The sequence below is a fragment of the Bufo gargarizans genome, chromosome 4, assembly GCF_014858855.1.
Source record: "Bufo gargarizans isolate SCDJY-AF-19 chromosome 4, ASM1485885v1, whole genome shotgun sequence".
Classification (NCBI taxonomy): domain Eukaryota; kingdom Metazoa; phylum Chordata; class Amphibia; order Anura; family Bufonidae; genus Bufo; species Bufo gargarizans.
The window spans coordinates 82,503,434-82,526,326 of NC_058083.1; the positions used below are offsets into that span (position 1 = coordinate 82,503,434).

Below are 22,893 nucleotides of genomic sequence, written 5' to 3' on the forward strand. Positions count from 1 at the left end.
CAATTAGAAGACGCCTATGTGAAGCCATACTACAGTACAGACCAAAAGTTTGGACACACCTTCTAATTCAAAGAGTTTTCTTTATTTTCATGACTACAGGTCATCTGGCGCAGCACCCCATTACTCTCCTTCATGGTCAAATAGCCCTTACACAGCCTGGAGGTGTGTTTGGAGTCATTGTCCTGTTGAAAAATAAATGATGGTCCAACTAAACGCAAACCGGATGGAATAGCATGCCACTGCAAGATGCTGTGGTAGCCATGCTGGTTCAGTATGCCTTCAATTTTGAATAAATCCCCAACAGTGTCACCAGCAAAGCACCATCACACCTCCTCCTCCATGCTTCACGGTGGGAACCAGGCATGTAGTCCATCCATTCACCTTTTCTGTGTCGCACAAAGACACGGTGGTTGGAACCAAAGATCTCAAATTTGGACTCATCAGACCAAAGCACAGATTTCCATTGGTCTAATGTCCATTCCTTGTGGTCTTTAGCCCAAACCAGTGTCTTCTGCTTGTTGCCTGTCCTTTGCAGTGGTTTCCTAGCAGATACCTACCATGAAGGCCTGATTCACACAGTCTCCTCTTAACAGTTGTTCTAGAGATGTGTCTGCTGCTAGAACTCTGTGTGGCATTGACCTGGTCTCTAATCTGAGCTGCTGTTAACCTGCGATTTCTGAGGCTGGTGACTCGGATGAACTTATCCTCCGCAGCAGAGGTGACTCTTGGTCTTCCTTTCCTGGGGCGGTCTGCATGCGAGACAGTTTCTTTGTAGCGCTTGATGGTTTTTGTGACTGCACTTGGGGACACTTTCAAAGTTTTCCCAATTTTTCGGACTGACTGACCTTCATTTCTTAAAGTAATGATGGCCACTTGTTTTTCTTTACTTAGAATTTGTATTATGGCAAGAAAAAAAGCAGCTAACAGTCTATTCAGTAGGACTATCAGCTGTGTATCCACCTGACTTCTCCACAACGCAACTGATGGTCCCAACCGCATTTATAAGGCAAGAAATCCCACTTATTAAACCTGACAGGGCACTCCATTTCAGGTGACTACCTCTTGAAGCTCATCAAGAGAATGCCAAGAGTGTGCCAAGCAGTAATCAAAGCAAAAGGTGGCTTCTTTGAAGAACCTAGAATATGATATATTTTTAGTTGTTTCACACTTTTTTGTTATGTATATAATTCCACATGTGTTAATTCATAGTTTTGATGCCTTCAGTGCGAATCTACAATTTTCAGGTCATGAAAATAAAGAAACTCTTTGAATGAGAAGGTGTGTCCAAACTTTTGGTCTGTACTGTATCTGCAAGAAGCCCCCGCAAAGTCCCACTGTTGAAAAAAAAGACATGTGCTTAAGTGGTTACAATTTGCCAAAGAGGGTAAGATTGTCTTCGGCCACTAGACCCAAAAAGAACAGTTTGTCAGACGACCCCCAAACACTGAACTCAAGCCACAGTGCACTGTGAAGACAGTGAAGCAAGCATCATGATGTGGGGATGTTTCTCATACTAAGGTGTTAGGCCTATTTATCGCATACCAGGGATCATGGATCAGTTTGATTACATCAGAATACCTGAAGAGGTCATGCTGCCTTAGGGTACTTTCACACTTGCTTTTTTCTTTTCCGGCATAGAGTTCCGTCACAGGGGCTCTATACGAGAAAGGAACTGATCAGTTTTATTCCCATGCATTCTGAATGGAGAGTAATCCGTTCAGTTTGCATCAGGACGTCTTCAGTTCAGTCGTTTTGACTGATCAGGCAAAAGAGAAAAACGCAGCATGCTACGGTTTTATCTCCGCCCAAAAAAACTGAAGACTTGCCTGGAAGCCGGATCCGGCATTTTTTCCCCATAGGAATGTATTCGTGCCGGATCCAGCATTCGGAATGCCAGATCCGTCTTTCTGGTCTGTGCATGCGCAGACTGAAAAAAAAAAAGTGAAAGAAAATAAATGCCGGATCCGTTTTGCCGGATGACACCGGAAAGACTGATCCGGCATTTCAATGCATTTTTTCGACTGATAAAGGATCCTGATCAGTCTTACTAATGCCATCAGTTAGCATACATTTTGCCTGATCCGGCAGGCAGTTCCGGCGACGAAACTGCTTGCCGGATCTCTCTGCCGCAAGTGTGAAAGTAGCCTTATGCTGAAGAAGAAATGGCCTTGAAATGGGTGTTCCAACAAGACAACGACCCCAAACACACCAGTAAACGTGCAATATCTTTGTTCCAGACCAACAAGATTGACGATATGGAGTGGTCAGCCCAATCATGGGATCTTAATCCAATAGAAAACTTGTGGGGTGACATAAAAAAAAATGCAGTTTCTGAGGCAAAACCAAGAAATAGAGAAGAACTGTGGAATGTAGTCCAATCACCCTGGGCTGGAATACCTGTTCACTGGTGCCAGAAGTTGGTTGACTCCATGCAACACAGATGTACAGCAGTTCTCAGAGCTTTATTCACCTTTTTAAAACACACTGCTATTATTTTTAACACAACTGTATATCAAGACTGGCGGATCCATTCACCAGTCTTTATTTTCCTGCGCTGGCATGAGATGTGACAGATTTTTATTTTTTATTTTTCACAGATTAAGGTGCACAGATGCAGCGCGTCATAATGTGCGGCTTTTTTTTTACACAACAACTGTGGCGCAAAGCATTAGATAAATGTCCCCCACTGTCTCTCCTGGAAGTCCTGTCAAGTTTCACGATGCTTTTTACTCAGAAATCCTGTGTATGCTGCTCTTAGATAAGACAGCCTAGATAAGGTTACTTTCACACTAGCGTTTTTTTGCGGATCTGCAAAAAAGCTTCCGTCATGGACGGATCTGGTTGTATTAGGTCTTCTATAGACCTGACGGATTCGTCTTGAACAACATTGAAAGTTAATGGGGGACAGATCAGTATTCTATTATGCCAGATTGTGTCACAAAACGGATCCGTCCACAATGACCTACAATGTGTGCCAGGACGGATCCGTTTGGCTCTGCTTCGTCAGGCGGACAGCAAAACGCTGCAGGCAGCGTTTTGGTGTCCGCCTCCAAAGCGCAATGGAGACGGAGCGGAGCCAAACTGATGCATTCTGAGTGGATCCTTTTCCATTCAGAATGCATTAGGGCAAAACTGATCCGTTGTGGACCGCCTGTGAGAGCCCTGAACGGATCTCACAAACGGAAACAAAACGCCAGTGTGAAAGTAGCCTAACCTGACTCACTTCAAAGATCTATGTTCTAGCTGCCTAGGTCAATTTAAGTAATTAGGTAACAAGTGTCCAGTGTCTTCCTTCTGTTCCGAAACCCTTGACACATGAAGAGGAACAAAAATGCACAACAGCTTCTGCTAAAGTAAAAGTGTTTTTATTTCCCATTTCAGAATAAAACCAGGGCCTGATCGAAACAAATCTTGTGCATTCTGGAAAATCCAGACATGAAATGCTTTAACGTCATGGTATAAATTATAGATAACATCTTGTTCCATTGTTTAATACAAGACTAAAAGATTAATGCACTGTCATAATGCAACAGATACGGCCGGGGTACACAGCTCCAACATTACTACTTATGTCGAATACTAGGAGCACTTTTCCAAAAAGGATTTACAGCATCTAAGACATTGCTGGTAGACGGTCTCAAAATCTTCATCACTGCCCTGCAATTGGAAAAAAAAAAAATAATAGATTTATTATACAAATACAGGGCATTTAAAAGGGGTTTTCAGAGATATTTTTTATTGATGACCTATCCTCAGGAGAGGTCATCAATATCACATTGGCGGGGTCCGACACCTGGCACCGCCGCCGATCTGCTGGTTGAAGAGAAGGCCATGCGCCGTGTCAGCCAGCCTTCTCTTCATTGTCTAGAAATAGGACCTGCACCCATCTGAGATTCTTGTAATTACACCTGCTTGCCACTGCGATGCTGACGGTGAGCAGGTGTAATTACAAGCATGTCAGATAGGTGCAGGTCCTACATCTGTAAATCACTCCCATCTCCAGAATAGAGCCTGCATGTGCGGTGTGCTCTTCATAAAAGAGTTCCGATAATAGCCGAGTGAACGAGCAGAGTTATTTTCAGAAGTCCCATATTGGTGAATGTACAGAGAACCACACATGCACGGCTACATCTCCATTTACCGCTATGGGACTTCCAGATGGATGGGGTCACGTGCGTCACTGGAGGCTGGCCTCAGCAATGACGTGTCCCCAGGCGGCACGTGACCCAGCAGTGTAGTGCCACTTGGGAACAAGTCACCACCAACACCAGTCATTGGCTGATGCGGTGCATGCGACACCGTCCATCAGGAAGTTTACAAACTAGGACTAGAAGACCAGCAAAGGCAACCGGAACGGAGATGTGGGGGAACAGGCGAGCACGGATCTGTCCACTGGTACTGCAGGCAGACGTGGAAATTAAAAAAAGTTGGACAATCCCTTTTAATGTTTAAACTAATTCCTGGAAAAACTTACATAGTAAGGATCTTCGATGATGAGTCGCTTTTGTGGGTCGTAGCTTCCAAGGAGTTCGATTTTAGCTTTGCAGTTTTGCACTTTGTTACATTTACGTTTCAAGTCGCTGTAAAAAATAAAATAAAATATCCACAAAGCACGTTACTCAGCCATCTAAATTCATCCCTGCCGGATCCAGCAAAAACGCAAGTGTGAAAGTAGCCTTAATGGAACGGATCCTTTTAATTCAGGTTTTGAACTCCTCTGCCGGATCTCAAAACCTGAAGTAAAAACGCAGATGTGAACGTAACCTTAAAAGATAAACACAAAAAGTCCTGAATATCTTTAAACCATAAAACTTCATTTAAACAATAGGACACTTTCTTTATGAACCTTCACTTTAAGTTTCAATTTAGCACGTTACAATGCCTTGCAATTTACTGTCCATCAGAATAGTCCAAACTGTTACAAATGGAATGAAAAAATACATTGTGCAAAATAAATACATTCTTAAGAGCTGTGAGTGCATCAGACGACCCCAACGGTGACACTGAAGAATCCCTCTAACCTCCCAGATGCCGGGGTTACCATTGACCACAACATCTGAGGGGTTAAATGGTCAGTGTAATCTGAGGTCCCAGCTGCTGCAGGCTGTAAACCAATGCAGACAATCTAACTTTTACCTGGAAGAATGGGCAATATCCCCATTGTCTAGATGTGGCAAGCTAAAGACGACATAACCCAAGAGACCTGCAACTGTAATGACAGCAAAGGTGGCGCCACAAAGTACTGACTTTCAGGGGGTGAATACTAATGCACATTAACCACTACAGGACCGCCGTACGCAGGATTGCGTCCTGCCGGCGGCCCTGCTCTTCTGGGTGGACGCAAATACGCGTCCTCCCGCGAGAGCCGAGATTTCCTAGTGAACGCGCGCACACAGGCGCGCGCGCTCACAGGAACGGAAGGTAAGCGAGTGGATCATCAGCATGCCAGCGGCGATCGCTCGCTGGCAGGCTGGAGATCCGAATTTTTTAACCCCTAACAGGTATATTAGACGCTGTTTTGATAACAGCGTCTAATATACCTCCTACCTGGTCCTCTGGTGGTCCCTTTTGTTAGGATCGACCACCAGAGGACACAGGTAGGTCAGTAAAGTCGCACCAAACACTACACTACACTACACCCCCCCCCCCCCGTCACTTATTAACCCTTTATGAACCCCTGATCACCCCATATAAACTCCCTGATCACCCCCCTGTCATTGATCACCCCCCTGTCATTGATCACCCCCCTGTCATTGATCACCCCCCTGTCATTGATCACCCCCCTGTCATTGATCACCCCCCTGTCATTGATCACCCCCCTGTCATTGATCACCCCCCTGTCATTGATCACCCCCCTGTCATTGATCACCCCCCTGTCATTGATCACCCCCCTGTCATTGATCACCCCCCTGTCAGGCTCCGTTCAGACGTCCGTATGATTTTTACGGATCCATGGATACATGGATCGGATCCGCAAAACACATGCAGACGTCTGAATGGAGCCTTACAGGGGGGTGATCAATGACAGGTGGGTGATCACCCATATACACTCCCTGATCACCCCCTGTCATTGATCACCCCCCTGTAGGGCTCCATTCAGACGTCCGCATGTGTTTTGGTATCCATGGATCCGTAAAAATCATGCGGACGTCTGAATGGAGCCTTACAGGGGGGTGATCAATGACAGGGGGTGATCAGGGAATCTATATGGGTGATCACCCGCCTGTCATTGATCACCCCCCTGTAAGGCTCCATTCAGACGTCCGCATGTGTTTTAAGGATCCGATCCATGTATCCATGGATCCGTAAAAATCATGCGGACGTCTGAATGGAGCCTTACAGGGGGGTGATCAGGGAGTCTATATGGGGTGATCACCCCCTTGTCATTGATCACCCCCCTGTAAGGCTCCATTCAGACGTCCGTATGTGTTTTGCGGATCCGATCCATGTATCCGTAAAAATCATGCGGACGTCTGAATGGAGCCTTACAGGGGGTGATCAATGACAGAGGGGTGATCACCCATATACACTCCCTGATCACCCCCTGTCATTGATCACCCCCCCGTAGGGCTCCATTCAGACGTCCGCATATGTTTTGGTATCCATGGATCCGTAAAAATTATACGGACGTCTGAATGGAGCCTTACAGGGGGGGTGATCAATGACAGAGGGGTGATCACCCATATACACTCCCTGATCACCCCCTGTCATTGATCACCCCCCTGTAAGGCTCCATTCAGACGTCCGCATGTGTTTTGCGGATCCGATCCATGGATCCGTAAAAATCATACGGACGTCTGAATGGAGCCTTACCAGGGGGGTGATCAATGACGGGGGGGTGATCAGGGAGTCTATATGGGTGATTACCCCCCTGTCATTGATCACCCCCCTGTCATTGATCACCCCCCCTTGTAAGGCTCCATTCAGACCTTTTTTTGGCCCAAGTTAGCGGAAATTTTTTGTTTGTTTTTGTTTTTTCTTACAAAGTCTCATATTCCACTAACTTGTGTCAAAAAATAAAATCTCACATGATCTCACCATACCCCTCACGGAATCCAAATGCGTAAACATTTTTAGACATTTATATTCCAGACTTCTTCTCACGCTTTAGGGCCCCTAAAAAGCCAGGGCAGTATAAATACCCCACATGTGACCCCATTTCGGAAAGAAGACACCCCAAGGTATTCCGTGAGGGGCATATTGAGTCCATGAAAGATTGAAATTTTTGTCCTAAGTTAGCGGAAAGGGAGACTTTGTGAGAAAAAAAAAAAAAAAAAAAAAAAAAAAAAAAAAAATCAATTTCCGCTAACTTATGCAAAAAAAAAAAAAAATTTCTATGAACTCGCCAGGCCCCTCATTGAATACCTTGGGGTGTCTTCTTTCCAAAGTGGGGTCACATGTGGGGTATTTATACTGCCCTGGCTTTTTAGGGGCCCGAAAGTGTGAGAAGAAGTCTGTGATCCAAATGTCTAAAAATGCCCTCCTAAAAGGAATTTGTGCACCTTTGCGCATCTAGACTGCAAAAAAGTGTCACACATCTGGTATCGCCGTACTCAGGAGAAGTTGGGGAATGTGTTTTGGGGTGTCATTTTACATATACCCATGCTGGGTGAGAAAAATATCTTGGTCAAATTCCAACTTTGTATAAAAAAAAAAAAAAAAAAAAAAAAAAAAAAAAAAAAATGGGAAAAGTTATCTTTTGCCAAGATATTTCTCTCACCCAGCATGGGTATATGTAAAATGACCCCCCAAAACACATTCCCCAACTTCTCCTGAGTATGGCGATACCAGATGTGTCACACTTTTTTGCAGCCAAGGTGGGCAAAGGGGCACATATTCCAAAGTGCACCTTTCGGATTTCACCGGTCATTTTTTACACATTTTGATTGCAAAGTTCTTCTCACACATTTGGGCCCCTAAATTGCCAGGGCAGTATAACTACCCCACAAGTGACCCCATTTTGGAAAGAAGACACCCCAAGGTATTCCGTGAGGGGCATGGCGAGTTCCTAGAATTTTTTATTTTTTGTCGCAAGTTAGTGGAATATGAGACTTTGTAAGAAAAAAATAAAAAGAAAAAATCATCATCATTTTCCGCTAACTTGTGACAAAAAATAAAAAGTTCTATGAACTCACTATGCCCATCAGCGAATACCTTAGGGTGTCTACTTTCCGAAATGGGGTCATTTGTGGGGTTTTTCTACTGTCTGGGCATTGTAGAACCTCAGGAAACATGACAGGTGCTAAGAAAGTCAGAGCTGCTTCAAAAAGCGGAAATTCACATTTTTGTACCATAGTTTGTAAACGCTATAACTTTTACCCAAACCATTTTTTTTTTTTGCCCAAAAATTTTTTTTTTTATCAAAGACATGTAGAACTATAAATTTAGCGAAAAATTTATATATGGATGTCGTTTTTTTTGCAAAATTTTACAGCTGAAAGTGAAAAATGTCATTTTTTTGCAAAAAAAATCATTACATTTCGATTAATAACAAAAAAAGTAAAAATGTCAGCAGCAATAAAATACCACCCAATGAAAGCTCTATTAGTGAGAAGAAAAGGAGGTAAAATTCATTTGGGTGGTAAGTTGCATGACCGAGCGATAAACGGTGAAAGTAGTGTAGTGCAGAAGTGTAAAAAGTGCTCTGGTCATGAAGGGGGTTTCAGCTAGCGGGGCTGAAGTGGTTAAGGGGCAAAGTTATAATTCTCCCCATGTCTTTTTATACTGTTAAAAGACATGAAACCCCAGCTTAAACCCCACTTGCCAGTTTTTTTAAAAGGGGTGTAGGCGGGGCCATTGGCCCTGGCGCACAGATCACTATTTGCGTCAGAAACTGGTTTAAATAATGACTGAACTCTGCGGCTGCTCTAAGCTTCTGGTTAACGGACTGCCGGACTGAGCCCGTGTCTTATCATAAAGGACATGCCTCCTCTGGCAGTGCAGGCCCCATCAAGGCTGGTGCAGCACACGCCGGTCATTGATAAATCATGGCTTAACACCTTAAAGGACCCTGCCGATTTTCACCTCAAGTCACCTTACTGTCACCTCTATTTACCCTATAGAGATGCGGAAATGCACGGCTAGATCGCCGGTAGCATGTCCGCAATATACCCGTCCCATATATTGTCAAGGCTGTTGCAGCCTCTGATTGCGGGAGGGGCGTAGGCTTTACAGGCTCCCCTCCCACGGTCATCCGACGCTGGCGTTTATTCTGTGCTTGCACTTCGTTTCGCTAGTCCTGCACGTACGAGGCTCCTGTCAGGTAAGTATGTACGGCCGGACATTCCTCCACGCCGCTTCCTCACACTTAGTCTCATCCAGCAGGCCGTCCGGCCTCAAGTGGATTCACGTCCCCCTCATGGTCCCCCTAAAAATGCAGCCACGGTGCCGCCAGCTTCGGCTACCTATGGTGACAGCACCCACCGACCAGGCATTGGCGTGCCGCCCGCATGGCTCGTCTCCAGCCCCGTCCCGGTTTCCAGAGTCGCTAGCAACGTTGCCAGGGGGAGGGTTGTTCTGCTCCAGCCTCCCCGTCCCTCCTACTAACCGCCCTTCATCACCCAGCGCCTCCCACCTTCATCACCCCACCACCACTCCAAGCATCCCAATCCTGTCGCGCCCCTCTATCATCTCACCTCGCCCGATGCACTCCAGGGGCCGGCTGGCCCGGCAGACGGCATGCATCGGCTCCTTCACCGGCTGCTCCTCGTCCACGCCCCTTCTCATCGTCGGAGGCCTCAAACCCGGCAGGCATGCAGGACTAAACCACAATAGTACAAACATTCTTGACAGTCTCACAAGGTCACTCATTTCAATAGGCCATGCTTATTGCCATCCACTACACGGTTGAAAATGGGGCCATCTACTGCGAAAATGTGTCGATAGTTCTCAGGTCCAGGGATGCCTGATTGAACAGGAAACTTTCTATCCCAGAATTCGTCCTGGCTTTCAGCCTTTCCCGAAAGGCGCAAGGAGCTGGATTTGTACCTGTACAGGGTCACGGATCTGGGGCACAAGTACAGAGGGTACGCATTTTATGACTACCATCGCTCCTTCTCGGCCAAAGCCGCGGCGGCCCTCGCCCAGTTCCAACGGGTCACCAATTGGGCATCCCTGGACATGGAGCTGTTTTGCGGACATTTCGCCGGTCTCAAAGCCCCCGCTTGCTCGTCATGCCAATCCATTCTGCATGCCTCAGACTGGTGTCCAAATCCCAGCCTTCCATCATCCCTGCCTAGGTCTGTGGCAGGCACCTCTGGGTCCCAGCCTAGACACAACTCGGGCATGGACAAGCTGGGTGGCCCCATAGTTTTCCTAGGAAATAGGTATGCAACAATTACAATTTTGCAACCTGCAACTACAATCAGTGCAGAGCACTCCACGTCTGCTCCACTTGTTTCAGGGCCCACCCCCTGTCGGTTTGCCCAAACAGATCGGCCAGAAACAAGTGACTAGGCGTGGTCAACGTGGACCTACTAGCCGCACTTCTCCGCGACCATCACAACCCCCACCAGGTTCACTTCATCATCAACGGTTTTAAGGAAGGATTCCACACTGGTCTCGTGGCCCTTCCTCAGTCATCTTGGGAAGGCCTCAACCTCAGGTCCGCCATTTGCAATGCCGCTTCGGTGGGTCCTCTGGTCCAGGCGGAACTGGAGAAGGGTTTTCTCATCGGCCCTTTCTCGAGCATTCCCTTTGATTACTGGAGGATAAACGCTATCGGCATAGTCACCAAAAAATTTACCAATAAAAAAAAGATTAATTTATGACCTCTCAGCTCCTCATGGTTCTCACATTCCCAGCCTCAACTCCCTAGTTCCGTCGGAGAAGTTCTCAATGAAATACTCCTCTCGGCTACCGGTTCCGGCCTGGTGAGAAGCGCACACTAAGAGCTCTGCTCCGAAAGACACCGCTTTCCACATAAATCCCCTACAAACGGTTTGGGCAGAGTCACAGACCGGACCATCGCATTACTGCCTAACTACACCACCGGTCGATGAACTGTTACGTTGTCCAGATGGGGAGCAAATCTAAGAAAACCACAGGAAAGTACGGGAAGGCGCTAACTGACACCAATATGGCGCAGCCACCGGAGGAGGAAATGTCCCATTTGAAGCCCCCCTGATGCACCCCTAGAGTAGAAACTCCAAAAATGTGGCCCCATTTCAGAAACTACGGGATAGGATGCCAGCAGTATTGTTGGTACTAGTTTAGGGTACATATGATTTTTGGTTGCTCTATATTACACTTTTTGTGAGGCAAGATAACAAGAAATAGCTTTTTTGGCACAGTTTTTATTATTTACAACATTCATCTGACAGGTTAGATCATGTGATATTTTTATAGACCAGGTTTTCACGGATGCGGCAATACCTAATTTGTATACTTTTTTTTTTTTTTTTTCCCATTTATGTAAGTGTTCCAGTTCGACGGTCAATGGTACTGCCAGGTACTAGGTACCGCAATGGGCACGCCCGCGTCGTGCACGTTTGCGAACCTGTACCTGGCGGTATTTGAAGATACATATATATTCTCGGTGGGTAACCCCTTCCTGCGGTTCATGCATTTATTCTTACGTTATATGGACGACATTTTTCTGGTCTGGTCAGGCAGCGAGGAGTCGTGCCGCAATTTTGTGGAGCACCTTAACACGCACAACAGGATGAATATGCGATTCACCCTCAATTTTGGGGGCGAGTCGCTAGACTTCCTGGATGTGCGTGTGACAGTCAAGGATGGCGTATTACACACCACGGGCTTTCGCAAGCCCACTGCGACTAACTCGCTGCTTCACCAGACCAGTTATCATCCACCCTCAGTCAAGAAAGCCGTCCCATACGGACAATTCGTCCGGCTTAGGAGGATTAATGATACTGAGGAAGGCTTCCACAGGCAAGCTAATGATCTAAGTCATCGACTCGTGGATCGGGGTTACCCGCCGGGAGTAGTCTCGGCAGCCCTACGTAAGGCTGCCGCACTTGACCGTAACACATTGCTGGTGGAAAGGAATAGAAACATTGAACCACCCAGTTTCGCTTTTGATTTTAAGTACAGTCCAGCTTGGGACCTTCTTAAGGGAGATCCAGCCTTAAGTGACCTCTCCAGTCAGCGACCATTGGTTACTTTTAAAAAATGCGCAACCCTCAAGGACAAATTGGTGAGCAGTGTATTCTGCACACCCAAGGTGGAGACATGGCTCACCAGCAAAAAACCTGAGGGCAATTATAAATGTGGGCATTGCTCCTTTTGCGCATTAAATACGTGCAGTAAATGGCTGCTGATAGGAGGGGTTCAGCACACGGTACGGGACTTCATAACATGTCGCACGCCATACGTTGTGTATGCCGTGTTTTGCCCTTGCAATAGGTACTACATCGGTAAAACCATTCGCCCGCTCTTTGAACGGATACGGGAGCACGTGAATTCCATTCGTTCAGGTAGAGGATGTCCCCGCCTGATCGATCATGTCAGGGACGCGCATGACGGTCATCCCCGTTGTCTTTCCTTTGCGGGAGTGGAACAGGTCCGACCCATCCCTAGGGGAGGGGATCGTCACCGGCTACTCCTGCAGAGGGAAGCAAGGTGGATTCTCCGTACCAAAGCCACCGGCGCTGCAGGACTAAACGATAGGAATGACATGTCCGTATTCCTTTAAGAGTGGGGCATTTAAAAATATAGCCAAAGTGGGGGGTTTGTTGTGTCATTAATGGATCCCATGACCCTTTTAGAGATTTACCCCTTCGGATTCTGTCCTCTCTACACCCGTGCTGTTTTAATTTAAAATTGTTGTCCATAGGAATGACTTCTGCCTGTATGATAAGTTATTGCTGCCGGATTTGTTAACCTTGCTTTTGCTTTTCTGTTTATATTTTGGTATGTTCCTCCTTCCCCCTCTACCACATTGACATGTTTTTACGTCACTTACTGACGGCGCACAGCTGCTGCACATGATGCCGGCTGATGGGCGTCGCTTATATATGGCGCAGTATTGCGCCTTGACGATGAGCGGCCAGAAGAAGCGCAACACATTGCGCAAACGGCCGTAGCCGCCATTCATCTGCAGGAGCGTGTCCGCCTCATAACCCCACCTGTTCGTCCGATGTTGAGGACTGAATAAAAAGATACAGATTCATATGCCTCGGTGAGTGCCGCATACTTCTTTTACCTTCGCTACATTGTCACGATTGATACCGCCTTCCGTCTCTATGCTGAGCACCACATATGAAGCAGATTAGCTACATTGCTGTTACTTTAGCCAGCACTAAGGACCGGAGCTCCGACCTGTCGCTTGCAGTGCCGCTGTGTTCTATTCCCGTTTAAGTTTTACACAATGATTTCATTTTTGAAGCAAAAAATAAAATAAAAATAATATCATGTTTTAGTGTTTCCATAGTCTGAGAGCCATAATTTTTTCAGTTTTTGAGCGATTACCTTGGGTAGGGTATGATTTTTCCGGGATGAGATGACGGTTTTATTGGCACTATTTTGGGGTGCGTGTGACTTTTTGACCGCTTGCCATTACACTTTTTGTGATGCAAGGTGACAAAAAAAATGGTTTAGCACAGTTTTTATTTTAGATTTTTTACTGTGTTCATCTGAGGGGTTAGGTCATGTGATATTTTTATAGAGCCGGTCGATACGGACGCGGCGATACCCAATATGTATATTTTTTTTTTTTATTTATGCACGTTTTACACAATAATATTTTTGAAAAAATAAAATAAAAAATCATGTTTCAGTGTCTCCATATTCTGAGAGCCAGAGTTTTTTCTGTTTTTGTAGCGATTGTCTCAGGTAGGGGCTCATTTTTTGCGGGATGAGGTGACGGTTAGATTGGTACTATTTTGGTGGGCAAACGCCTTTTTGATGGCTTGCTGTTGTACTTTTTGTGATCTAAGGTGACAAAAAAATTGTTTATTTAGCACAGTTTTTATTTTTTACGGTGTTCATCTGAGGGGTTAAATCATGTGATATGTTTAAGAGCCGGTCGATACAGACGCGGTGATATGTATACTCCCCCCCCCCCCCCCCCCACCCTCTATTTTTTACCAATTTTTTTTTAACTTTATTTGGGGAAATTTAAGTTTTTCCCCAAACCGCAGGTCTTCCCGGTGTTGTGACAGGATGTCCGCTGAATGATTTCAGCGGGCATCCTGTTCCGATTAACCCCCGCCGCAATCGCGGTTTAAACCCATGACGTACCAGTACGTCATGGGTCCTTAAGGACTCAGGAAACATGCCGTACCGGAACGTCATGCGTCCCTAAGGGGTTAAGGACCAGGCTGTTTTTTTTTTAAACTTGACATATATGTCACTTTATGTGGTGATAACTTCGGAATGCTTTTACTTATCCAAGCCATTCTGAGATTGTTTTCTCGCGACACATTGTACTTCATGATAGAGAAACATTTTAGTCGATATAATTCACCTTTATTTATTAAAAAAAATCCCAAATTTACAAAAATGAAAAAATTTGCTATTTCATTTTTTTTACAATTTCTCTGCTTTTAAGGCAGATAGTGATACATCATAACAAGACTTTTGTGAACTCATCTGTAATTCTCTCTCGCTTGATTCATTGGGGGACACAGGACCGTGGGTATAGCTTGCTACTGCCAATAGGAGGAGACACTAGGCTGAAAACTGTTAGCTCCTCCCCTGCAGGCTATACCCCTACCAGCCTGGAGAGCATATCAGTTTGTGCTCCAGCAGTAGGAGAGACCAGAATAAAGTGAAAATCAACAGAAAGCTGAACACAGCCATGAGACCGAACCAAACACAAGGTCCCAATTGGCAAAACAGAGACCCCACGTGCCTTACAACTATATGTGGGTGGGTTCTGTGTCCCCCAATGAATCAAGCAAGAAAGAGATTTTACAGGTGAGTTCACAAAAATCTCGTTTTCTCGCTCATATCATTGGGGGACACAGGACCGTGGGACATCCTAAAGCAGTCCCCGGGGTGGGAAACAAATACTCCCAAACCAACTCTCTATGGAAGTTACTGTACTGCGGCCTGCAGAACCCTGCGGCCGAGAGAAGCATCCGCCAAGGCCAAGGAATGCACTCGGCAAAATTTAGTAAAAGGTGTGTAGAGAGGACCAAGTCGCTGCCTTACACAACTGAAAGGTGTGCCCAAGAAGCCCCGACCGCTCTGGTAGAGTGAGCCGTGATCCCGGGCGGAGGAACCTTGCCCCTGTAACGATAAACCTCGGCAATGGACGAGCGAATCCACCGAGCAATAGTCCCCTTTGAAGCCGCCAAACCTTTACGAGGGCCTTCCGAGATAACTAACAGAGCGTCAGTGCATCTGAAGGGAGCCACCACAGACAGATACATCTTCAAGGCCCGTACTACGCTCTTACAATGGAGAGAGACCTCCTGTGGATGTGAAGGTTGAGGGCAAAACAATGTCCTTGTTCACATGAAAGGCAGAAACAACCTTTGGTAAGAAAGATGGCACTGGACGAAGAACCACCTTGTCTTGGTGAAACACCAAAAAGGGTTCCTTGTAGGAGAGAGCTGCCAGCTCCGAAACCCGTTGAATAGAAGTAATGGCCACTAAAAAGGCCACTTTCCATGAAAGTAGACGGACAGAAACTTCACTCAGAGGTTCGAACGGCGCTGCCAGGAGCGAACCGAGAACCAGGTTTAGATCCCAAGAGTGCAACTGGAGGCAGATATGGGGGTAGGGTGCGAGCTACTCCTTGCAAGAAAGTCTTGACCGGACCTAGGACGGCTAGAGTACGTTGGAAAAAAAAAAAATGGACAGGGCTGAGACCTGCCCTTTGAGGGAACTGAGAGCCATGCCTAGGTCCAATCCTGACTGAAGGAACGCTAGAACCAAGGAAGGGAAAAACGACTGGAAGGAAGAGCCCGTTCCTCGCAGAATAGCAAGAAGGATTTCCAGGTCCGGCAGTGAATCCTAGAAGTGGAAGGTTTCCTGGCCCTAATCATGGTTCGAATGACCGCTTTAGAAAAACCTCTATGTTTCAGCAGAAAGGTTTCAACAGCCACACCGTTAAACGTAGCGTATCTAAATTCTGATGGAAGACAGGGCCCTGGGAGAGCAGATCGGTTCTGAGTGACAGAGGCCACGAAGCATCTCCTAGCAGAAGAATGAGTTCTGAGTACAAAGCTCGTCAAGGCCAGTCTGGGCGATCAGTATTGTCGTCTTGATGCCTTCCTTCCTGATTCTGCGTAGGATCAGAGTTAGAATTGGTAACGGTGGAAACACGTAAAGGAACGCGAAGATGTCCCAAGGTGCCACGAGAGCGTCCACGTCGTATGCCGTTGGATCCCTTGCGCGAGAGCGGAAGCACGGGAGCTTGTGATTGAACCTGGACGCCATCAGGTCCACTTCCAGACGTCCCCACCTGAGGCAGATGGTCTCGAACACCTCCAGATGGAGGGACCACTCCCCCGGGTCCACTGTTGTCCGGCTGAGAAAGTCTGCCGTCCAGTTGTCCACTCCCGGGATGAAGACTGTCGAAATCATCGGAACATGGGACACCGCCCACTGTAAAATCTTTGCGGACTCCTGCATCACTGCGAGACTGAGTCCCACCTTGGTGGCTGATGTAGGCCATAGCTGTTGCATTGTCAGATTGTATCCTGATCGGACGACCCTGCAGAAGTGGAGTCCAATGGATAAGGGAGAGATAAATGGCCCGGAGTTCCAATATGATGGGAAGTTTGGACTCCAATGGAGACATTCCGTGTGGCGAGAACTCTGCCCCAACCGCTAAGACTGGTGTCGGTTGTAATGATCGTCCATATCACTGGAAGTAAGGATTTCCCCGCCAACAGATGCGCAGACTCTGTCCACCAACTGAGCGCTGTACGAGTGTGGAGGGACAGCCTAATCCGGCGATCCAGAGAATTCAGTGATTTGTCCCAAGATGACAAAATGGCTCGTTGAAAATACCTTGTGTGAAATTGAGCGAAGGGAATAGCTTCGAAGGAGGCCACCATCATGCAAAGCACCCACATGCAATTGCGGATAGATGGATTGCGGCGTTGGAGTAATATGCGTATAGATAGCTGTACTACGGCTGCACCTGAGTCTAGTATCACGCCCAGAAACCTGATTTGTGTGGTGGGAGACCAGCACGATTTCCGTTGATTGACTATCCAACCGAAGTGGGACAGAGTGGTCAAAGTGATCTAAAGACTCTCCTCGCATTGGGAGACGCTTTGATCAAGATGTCGTCTAGATATGGGAGGAAAGTAATGCCCCTGTAGCGCAGGAGACCCAGGAGGGGGGCAAGTACCTTTGTGAACACTCTCGGAGCTGTCGCTAGGCCGAATGGCAGGGCGACGAACTGGTAGTGACACGAATGAATAGCAAAACAAAGAAAACGTTGATGAGCGGATGCGATGGGAATGTGTAAGTAATCGTCTTTGATATCCATCGACGCCATGAGCTCCCCCTGCACCAATGAGGCAATCACGGAGCGGAGTGACTCAATCCTGAATCGTTGAATGCGGAGGAAGCGGTTGACCATCTTGAGGTCCAGCATGGGGCGGGCATCGCCTTCCTTTTTGGGTACTACAAAAAGGTTTGAATAGAAACCTGTAAATCTCTCTTGTAAGGGGACCGGAATTATCACCCCAGTATGAGGAGGGACTGAACTGCTTGGAAAAAAGTAGCCGCCCGAACTGGACCCTTGGGTGGCTAAAAGAGGAAAAAAACGGTTGGGTGGGATAGATTTGAATTCTATCTTGTATCCTGATGTCACTAACTCTCGTGCCCAAACGTCCGAAATAGGAGTTCGCCACATTTTCTGAAAAAGGAGACGTCCCCGTGTCCAAAGCCGCTTCGCAGAGCTACTTTCCTGCCTGGGCAGTTTGTACCGCCAAGGACTGGAGTTCAAACTGCCTTGGCTACCCATGCCGATGCGAAGATCGGACGTAAGGCTGAACCACTGGCTGCAAAGACCGACTTAGATAGCGAGTCAATCCGCCGATCCACTGGGTCCTGGAGAGAGGAGCCATCTCCCACCGGAATAGTCGTATTTTTTGCGAGACGAGCAACCGGTGGGTCTACCTTCGGAGGCGAGGCCCATTTTTCCACACAATCAGTTGGAAAGGGGTAGAGCAGGTCTAATTGCTTTGGAACAATGAAGCGTAAACCTGGTTGGTTCCAAGCCAGGACGTCCGAGACCGGGAACCGGAAGGGGGGGGGGGGGGGGGGGGGGAGAGGAGATGCAGAGGCGTCAGAAGAGGAATGGTGACCTGATCTGGGACGCTTGCTAGGAAGCCTGCTCCTGGTTTGTGCGCCTTGCGAAGGCGAGGGCTGCACTGAGGGGTATTTATTTATTTTTGCATTTTTAAAGGTCTGCACATGCGCAGACCAGAAAACCGGATCCCTTTTGCCAGAACACTTGGTATTAATGCATTTCAATGGAAGATAATGCCGGATCCGGCATGTGTTCTGGAGTTTTGGACGGAGAAAATACAGCAGCATGCTGAGGTATTTCCTCCAGCCAAATACCGTAGTGACTGAACTGAAGACATCCTGAACGGAATGCTCTCCATTCAGAATGCATTAGGCTAAAACTGATCAGTTTTTCCCTGGTATTGAGCACCTGCGACGGAACTCAATACCGGAAAACTTTAACGCTAGTGTGAAAGTACCCTTAGTTAGGGTCCAATTTTTTTTTGCGGGATGAAATGATGGTTTGATTGTTACTATTTTGGGGTACATACTAATTTTTGATCGTTTGGTATTACACTTTTTGTGATGTATGGGGACAAAATTAATTTTTTGGCACTTTTTTTTTTTTTTTTACAGTGTTCACCAGACAGGTTACCTCATGTGATATTTTTATAGAACAGGTTGTTACGAACAAGCCGATACCCAATATGTATTTATTTATTTTGGTTATAAACAATAAAAGCATTTTTTAAACCAAATAAATATGATGTTTTTATGTCTCCATTTTCTGAAAGCAATATCTATTTTTGGGCCGATTGTAGAGACTCGTTTTTTGCGAGATGAGATGACGGCTTGATTGGTATTAATTTTGGGTACATATGACTTTTTGATCGCTTGGTATTACACTTTGTGAAAAAAAGAACAAAAAAAAATAAAAAAAACACACAAGCTTTTAGCATTTTTTTTTTTCAGTGTTGACCAAACAGGGTGGATCATGGGATATTTTTATAGAGCAGGTTGTTACGGACGCAGCGATACCAAATGTGTTTATTTTTCCATTTTTTACAATTTTAGGTCTCTTTTTAAAAAGAGACATAAAATGGTAACAAAATAGAAAAAAAAAAAAATTCAATTGAAAGTTTAATTTATTTATTTTTATTGTTAAAAACACTTGTATCACTTTTATTATTTTTCATTTTTGTCCCACTCTGGGACTTCAACATTTCAGGGTATGATCCCTGTTTCAATACATCTGTATTGTGCTGTATTGAACTGTCAGTGCCTTACACTGTAAGACAGTGACAGTTGCCTAGGAGACCCAGCCCTGGGGCTGAATCTCTCGGGCTTCCGTAGCTGGCAGCCCCGATGCCTGTACAAGGCATCAGGGCTGCCATAGCAACCATCGGTTCCCATCACGGGGACCCGATAGAGATGTACAAGCTGCCACAAACTGCCTGTATGCCACAGTCAGCGTGACCACGGCATACAGGGAGTTAATCCGCCGGCATCGTTATTTTCACCGATGCTGGCAGATACTGACAGCCGGGCCCCTGCTGCTGATCGCAGCAGCGCGTATGGGGCAGACGGTTAACCCTAGGACAAGTATGCTCTTCCTAAGGCGTTAAGTACCAGCTAGTTAGGACGAGCATTCTCGTCCTAGGTCGGCAACCTATTAAATGGCTTTGCTTGTCTTAACCCTTAGCAAACCAGAGGTTTTTTCGTTTCTGAATTTTTATTTTTCTTCCCTATGTTGAGCCATAACTTTATTTTTCCATTCACACAGCTGGTGGAGGCAAGTTGCACTTTCTAATGCCTCCATTTAATATGGCATACTGTGTAGTTGGAAGTGGGTGAAAAAATTCCAAATTGGATGGAATTGGAAAATCCAAAAAAAGCACATCCTCCACCGTTTTACGGGTTTTGTTCCCACGGCGTTCCCTCTGCAGCAAGACTGAGTACGATTACGATACCACATATGTATTGTTTTTTTTTATGTCTAAATAGTGTAAAATAAAAAAATAAAAAATATAAAAATCATGGGCATCACGGAGTCTGAATACACCCATACTATTAAAATATAAAAATATTTTTCCAATACGGCGAATGGCGTAACGGAAAAAGGGTCAAAATTGCCAATTTGCCATCTCTTCTCTTACCCAGAAAAATTTAATAAAATGTGATCAAAAAGTCACACACGTCAAAATGGTATCAATAAAAACTATAGATTGGGGGCTCATTTTTTGCGGGACAGACAGCTCAGTAGATAGATGTTAGAATATGATGGTGTAAAAAAAAAAAAAAGACTTTCTTCAAAGTTTACATTTATTTAAACTTTGAAAAAAAAAACTATTTTTTTACACCATCATATTCTGACATCTATCTACTGAGCTGTCTGGGGGCTCATTTTTTGCAGGACAATCTGTAATTTTTCTTGATACCATTTTGGAGTGTGTGTGACTTTTTGATCACATTTATTAAATTTTTCTGGGTAAGAGAAGAGATGGCAAATTGGCAATTTTGACCTTTTTTCCGTTACACCATTTGCCGTATTGGAAAAATATTTTTATATTTTAATAGTATGGGTGTTTCCAGATTCCGTGATGCCCCTGATTTTTTTTTGTTATTTAAGTATTTATTTTTTCATTCTACAGAAAGGGGGGAAGATTTAAAGAGGACCTTTCACTTGTATAAACTATGTGAACTGAGTATGCTGCCATATAGAGCGGCGTCCGGGGATCTCACTGCACTTACTATTATCCCCGGGCACCGCTCCGTTCTCCCGTTATAGGCTCCGGTACCTTTGCTCCTTAAGTTATAGTAGGCGGGTCTTCCCTTGTCCTGTGGGCGTCTCCTTCTCCTAGGCTGCAGCGCTGGCCAATCGCAGCGCACAGCTCACAGGCTGGGAGGTTTTTTTTCTCCCCGGGCGCCTCTCTATATGGCAGCATACTCAGTTCACAGTTTATACAAGTGAAAGGTCCTCTTTAAATGTAATATTTTTTTATACTTAAAAAAAAAAAAAAATAACACGTTAATGATTTTGAAGCTCGTATTTGAGCCTACAAAATGCAATTTTATTTTTAAATCTGAACAATCATGGGTCTTTTAGAACCATTATTTGTACAGAATTGCTCATTTCTTATATTGGTCTGCCACCTGCTGCCCAAAATAAGAATTGCAGCTTCAATACCCTGGGTCTCTTCAGAGAGACAAAGGGTATGGAATTCAATTATCGGCATTCTCATTGGCGGCAAACCCTTCTGGGTTTTTCACCCTTTAGATGCCATAATTTTACTTGATCATGGCACCCAAAGGCTTTAATGACCACGATCGGCATTACTGCCAGTCGCCATCATTAGCCACGAGTCTCTGCTGTTTAAAACAGCGGAGACCCACCGGCCATGACGCCCACGAGCCGGAGCCATGTGTGCCCATCGCTCCAGCGCCGTACATGTACAGCCATAAAGCATATAGGCACAGACCACACAGTATTCTTTTTCTTAGCATACAGAGGTTTATGCATAGAAGCAGCCGAAGGGAGGGGGGATTCATCAACAAAGAATACTTTACGAACCTGAGGTTACTTTCATCCATGCAGAGAATATAGTCATAGGAGAGAAAATCCTCTTTTGTGATCTGCATACAAAGCAAACACTGGATTACCAGTTTGTATTGACTACATTTCTTACTAGATAATATAAGCATTGCAAACATTTTTTTCCCAAACTTTAGATCTATACAAGGGATAAAATAAGATATTGTTCCCTTTGTATTGTCTACTCATCCCAAAGCTGTGCCTGGTAAGCCAATGCACCACCGCCCTTAAAACAAATGATCTGCAAGGATGCTGCGAGTCCATCCTCCACTGATGTAATACTGATGGCCTATCCCAAGAACCAGATAACAGAGTCCACAAGGTGGATTCTACCTGTCAAAATCCGCTAAGAGTTCCTGCCACGTTTTTTTTCTGTGTGATCTCTCCCTAAGGCCCCTTTCACACGAGCGAGTTTTCCCGCACGGGCGCAATGCGTGATGCAAATGCATTGCGCCCGCACTGAATCCGGACCCATTCATTGTTGAGCATTGTTTTTCACGCATCACTTGTGCGTTGCGTGAAAAATCACAGAATGTTCTATATTCTGTGTTTTTCACGCAGCCCTGGGCCCCATAGAAGTGAATGGGGTTACGTGAAAAACACACCGCATCCGCAAGCAAGTGCGGTGCATTTTTTCACTGATGGTTGCTAAGATTGTTGTTTGTAAACCTTCAGGTTTTTTATCAAGCGTGTGAAAAATGCATCAATGCGCATTTCACCCGCGCAAAAAAAAAAAAAAACTGAACCACTAAACGCAATCGCAAACAACTGACTGAACTTGCTTGCAAAATGGCGCAAGTTTTCCTGAACGCACTTGGACCTAATCAGTATCGTTCGTGTGCAAGAGGCCTGAGGCCTCAAGCACATGGGGATGCAAAAATTGCAGACAGCACACAGTGCTGTCCGCATCCATGTGGCCGTTCCAAAAATGATAGAACATGTCCTATTCTTGTCTGTTCTGCGTAAAATAGGCATTTCTATAGGGCCTCATGCACACGACCATATATATGTTGCGGTCCATGAACTATGGATACTGGCCGCGCGCATCCTGCACTTTCCTTGGAATCTATTATAGAAATGCCTATTCTTGTCTGAAAAAAGGACAAGAATAGAACATGTTATATAATTTGCTGAGCGGCTGC

General features: G+C 45.7%; 1 protein-coding gene across 2 annotated transcripts in view; it reads right to left on the reverse strand.

The window, feature by feature from the left end:
* Positions 1 to 3,349: 3,349 nt before the first annotated feature.
* Positions 3,350 to 22,893, reverse strand: part of ACP1 (acid phosphatase 1) — a 32,845-nt gene continuing 13,301 nt past the window's right edge. For both annotated transcript variants that reach the window (XM_044291947.1, XM_044291946.1), the window contains exons 4-6: positions 21,731 to 21,792; positions 4,475 to 4,580; positions 3,350 to 3,657 (exon numbers count right to left, since the gene is read on the reverse strand). In XM_044291947.1, the coding sequence (XP_044147882.1) occupies positions 3,580 to 3,657; positions 4,475 to 4,580; positions 21,731 to 21,792 (246 nt within the window). In that variant the 3' untranslated portion in view covers positions 3,350 to 3,579. The remainder of the gene's footprint in view (positions 3,658 to 4,474; positions 4,581 to 21,730; positions 21,793 to 22,893) is intronic.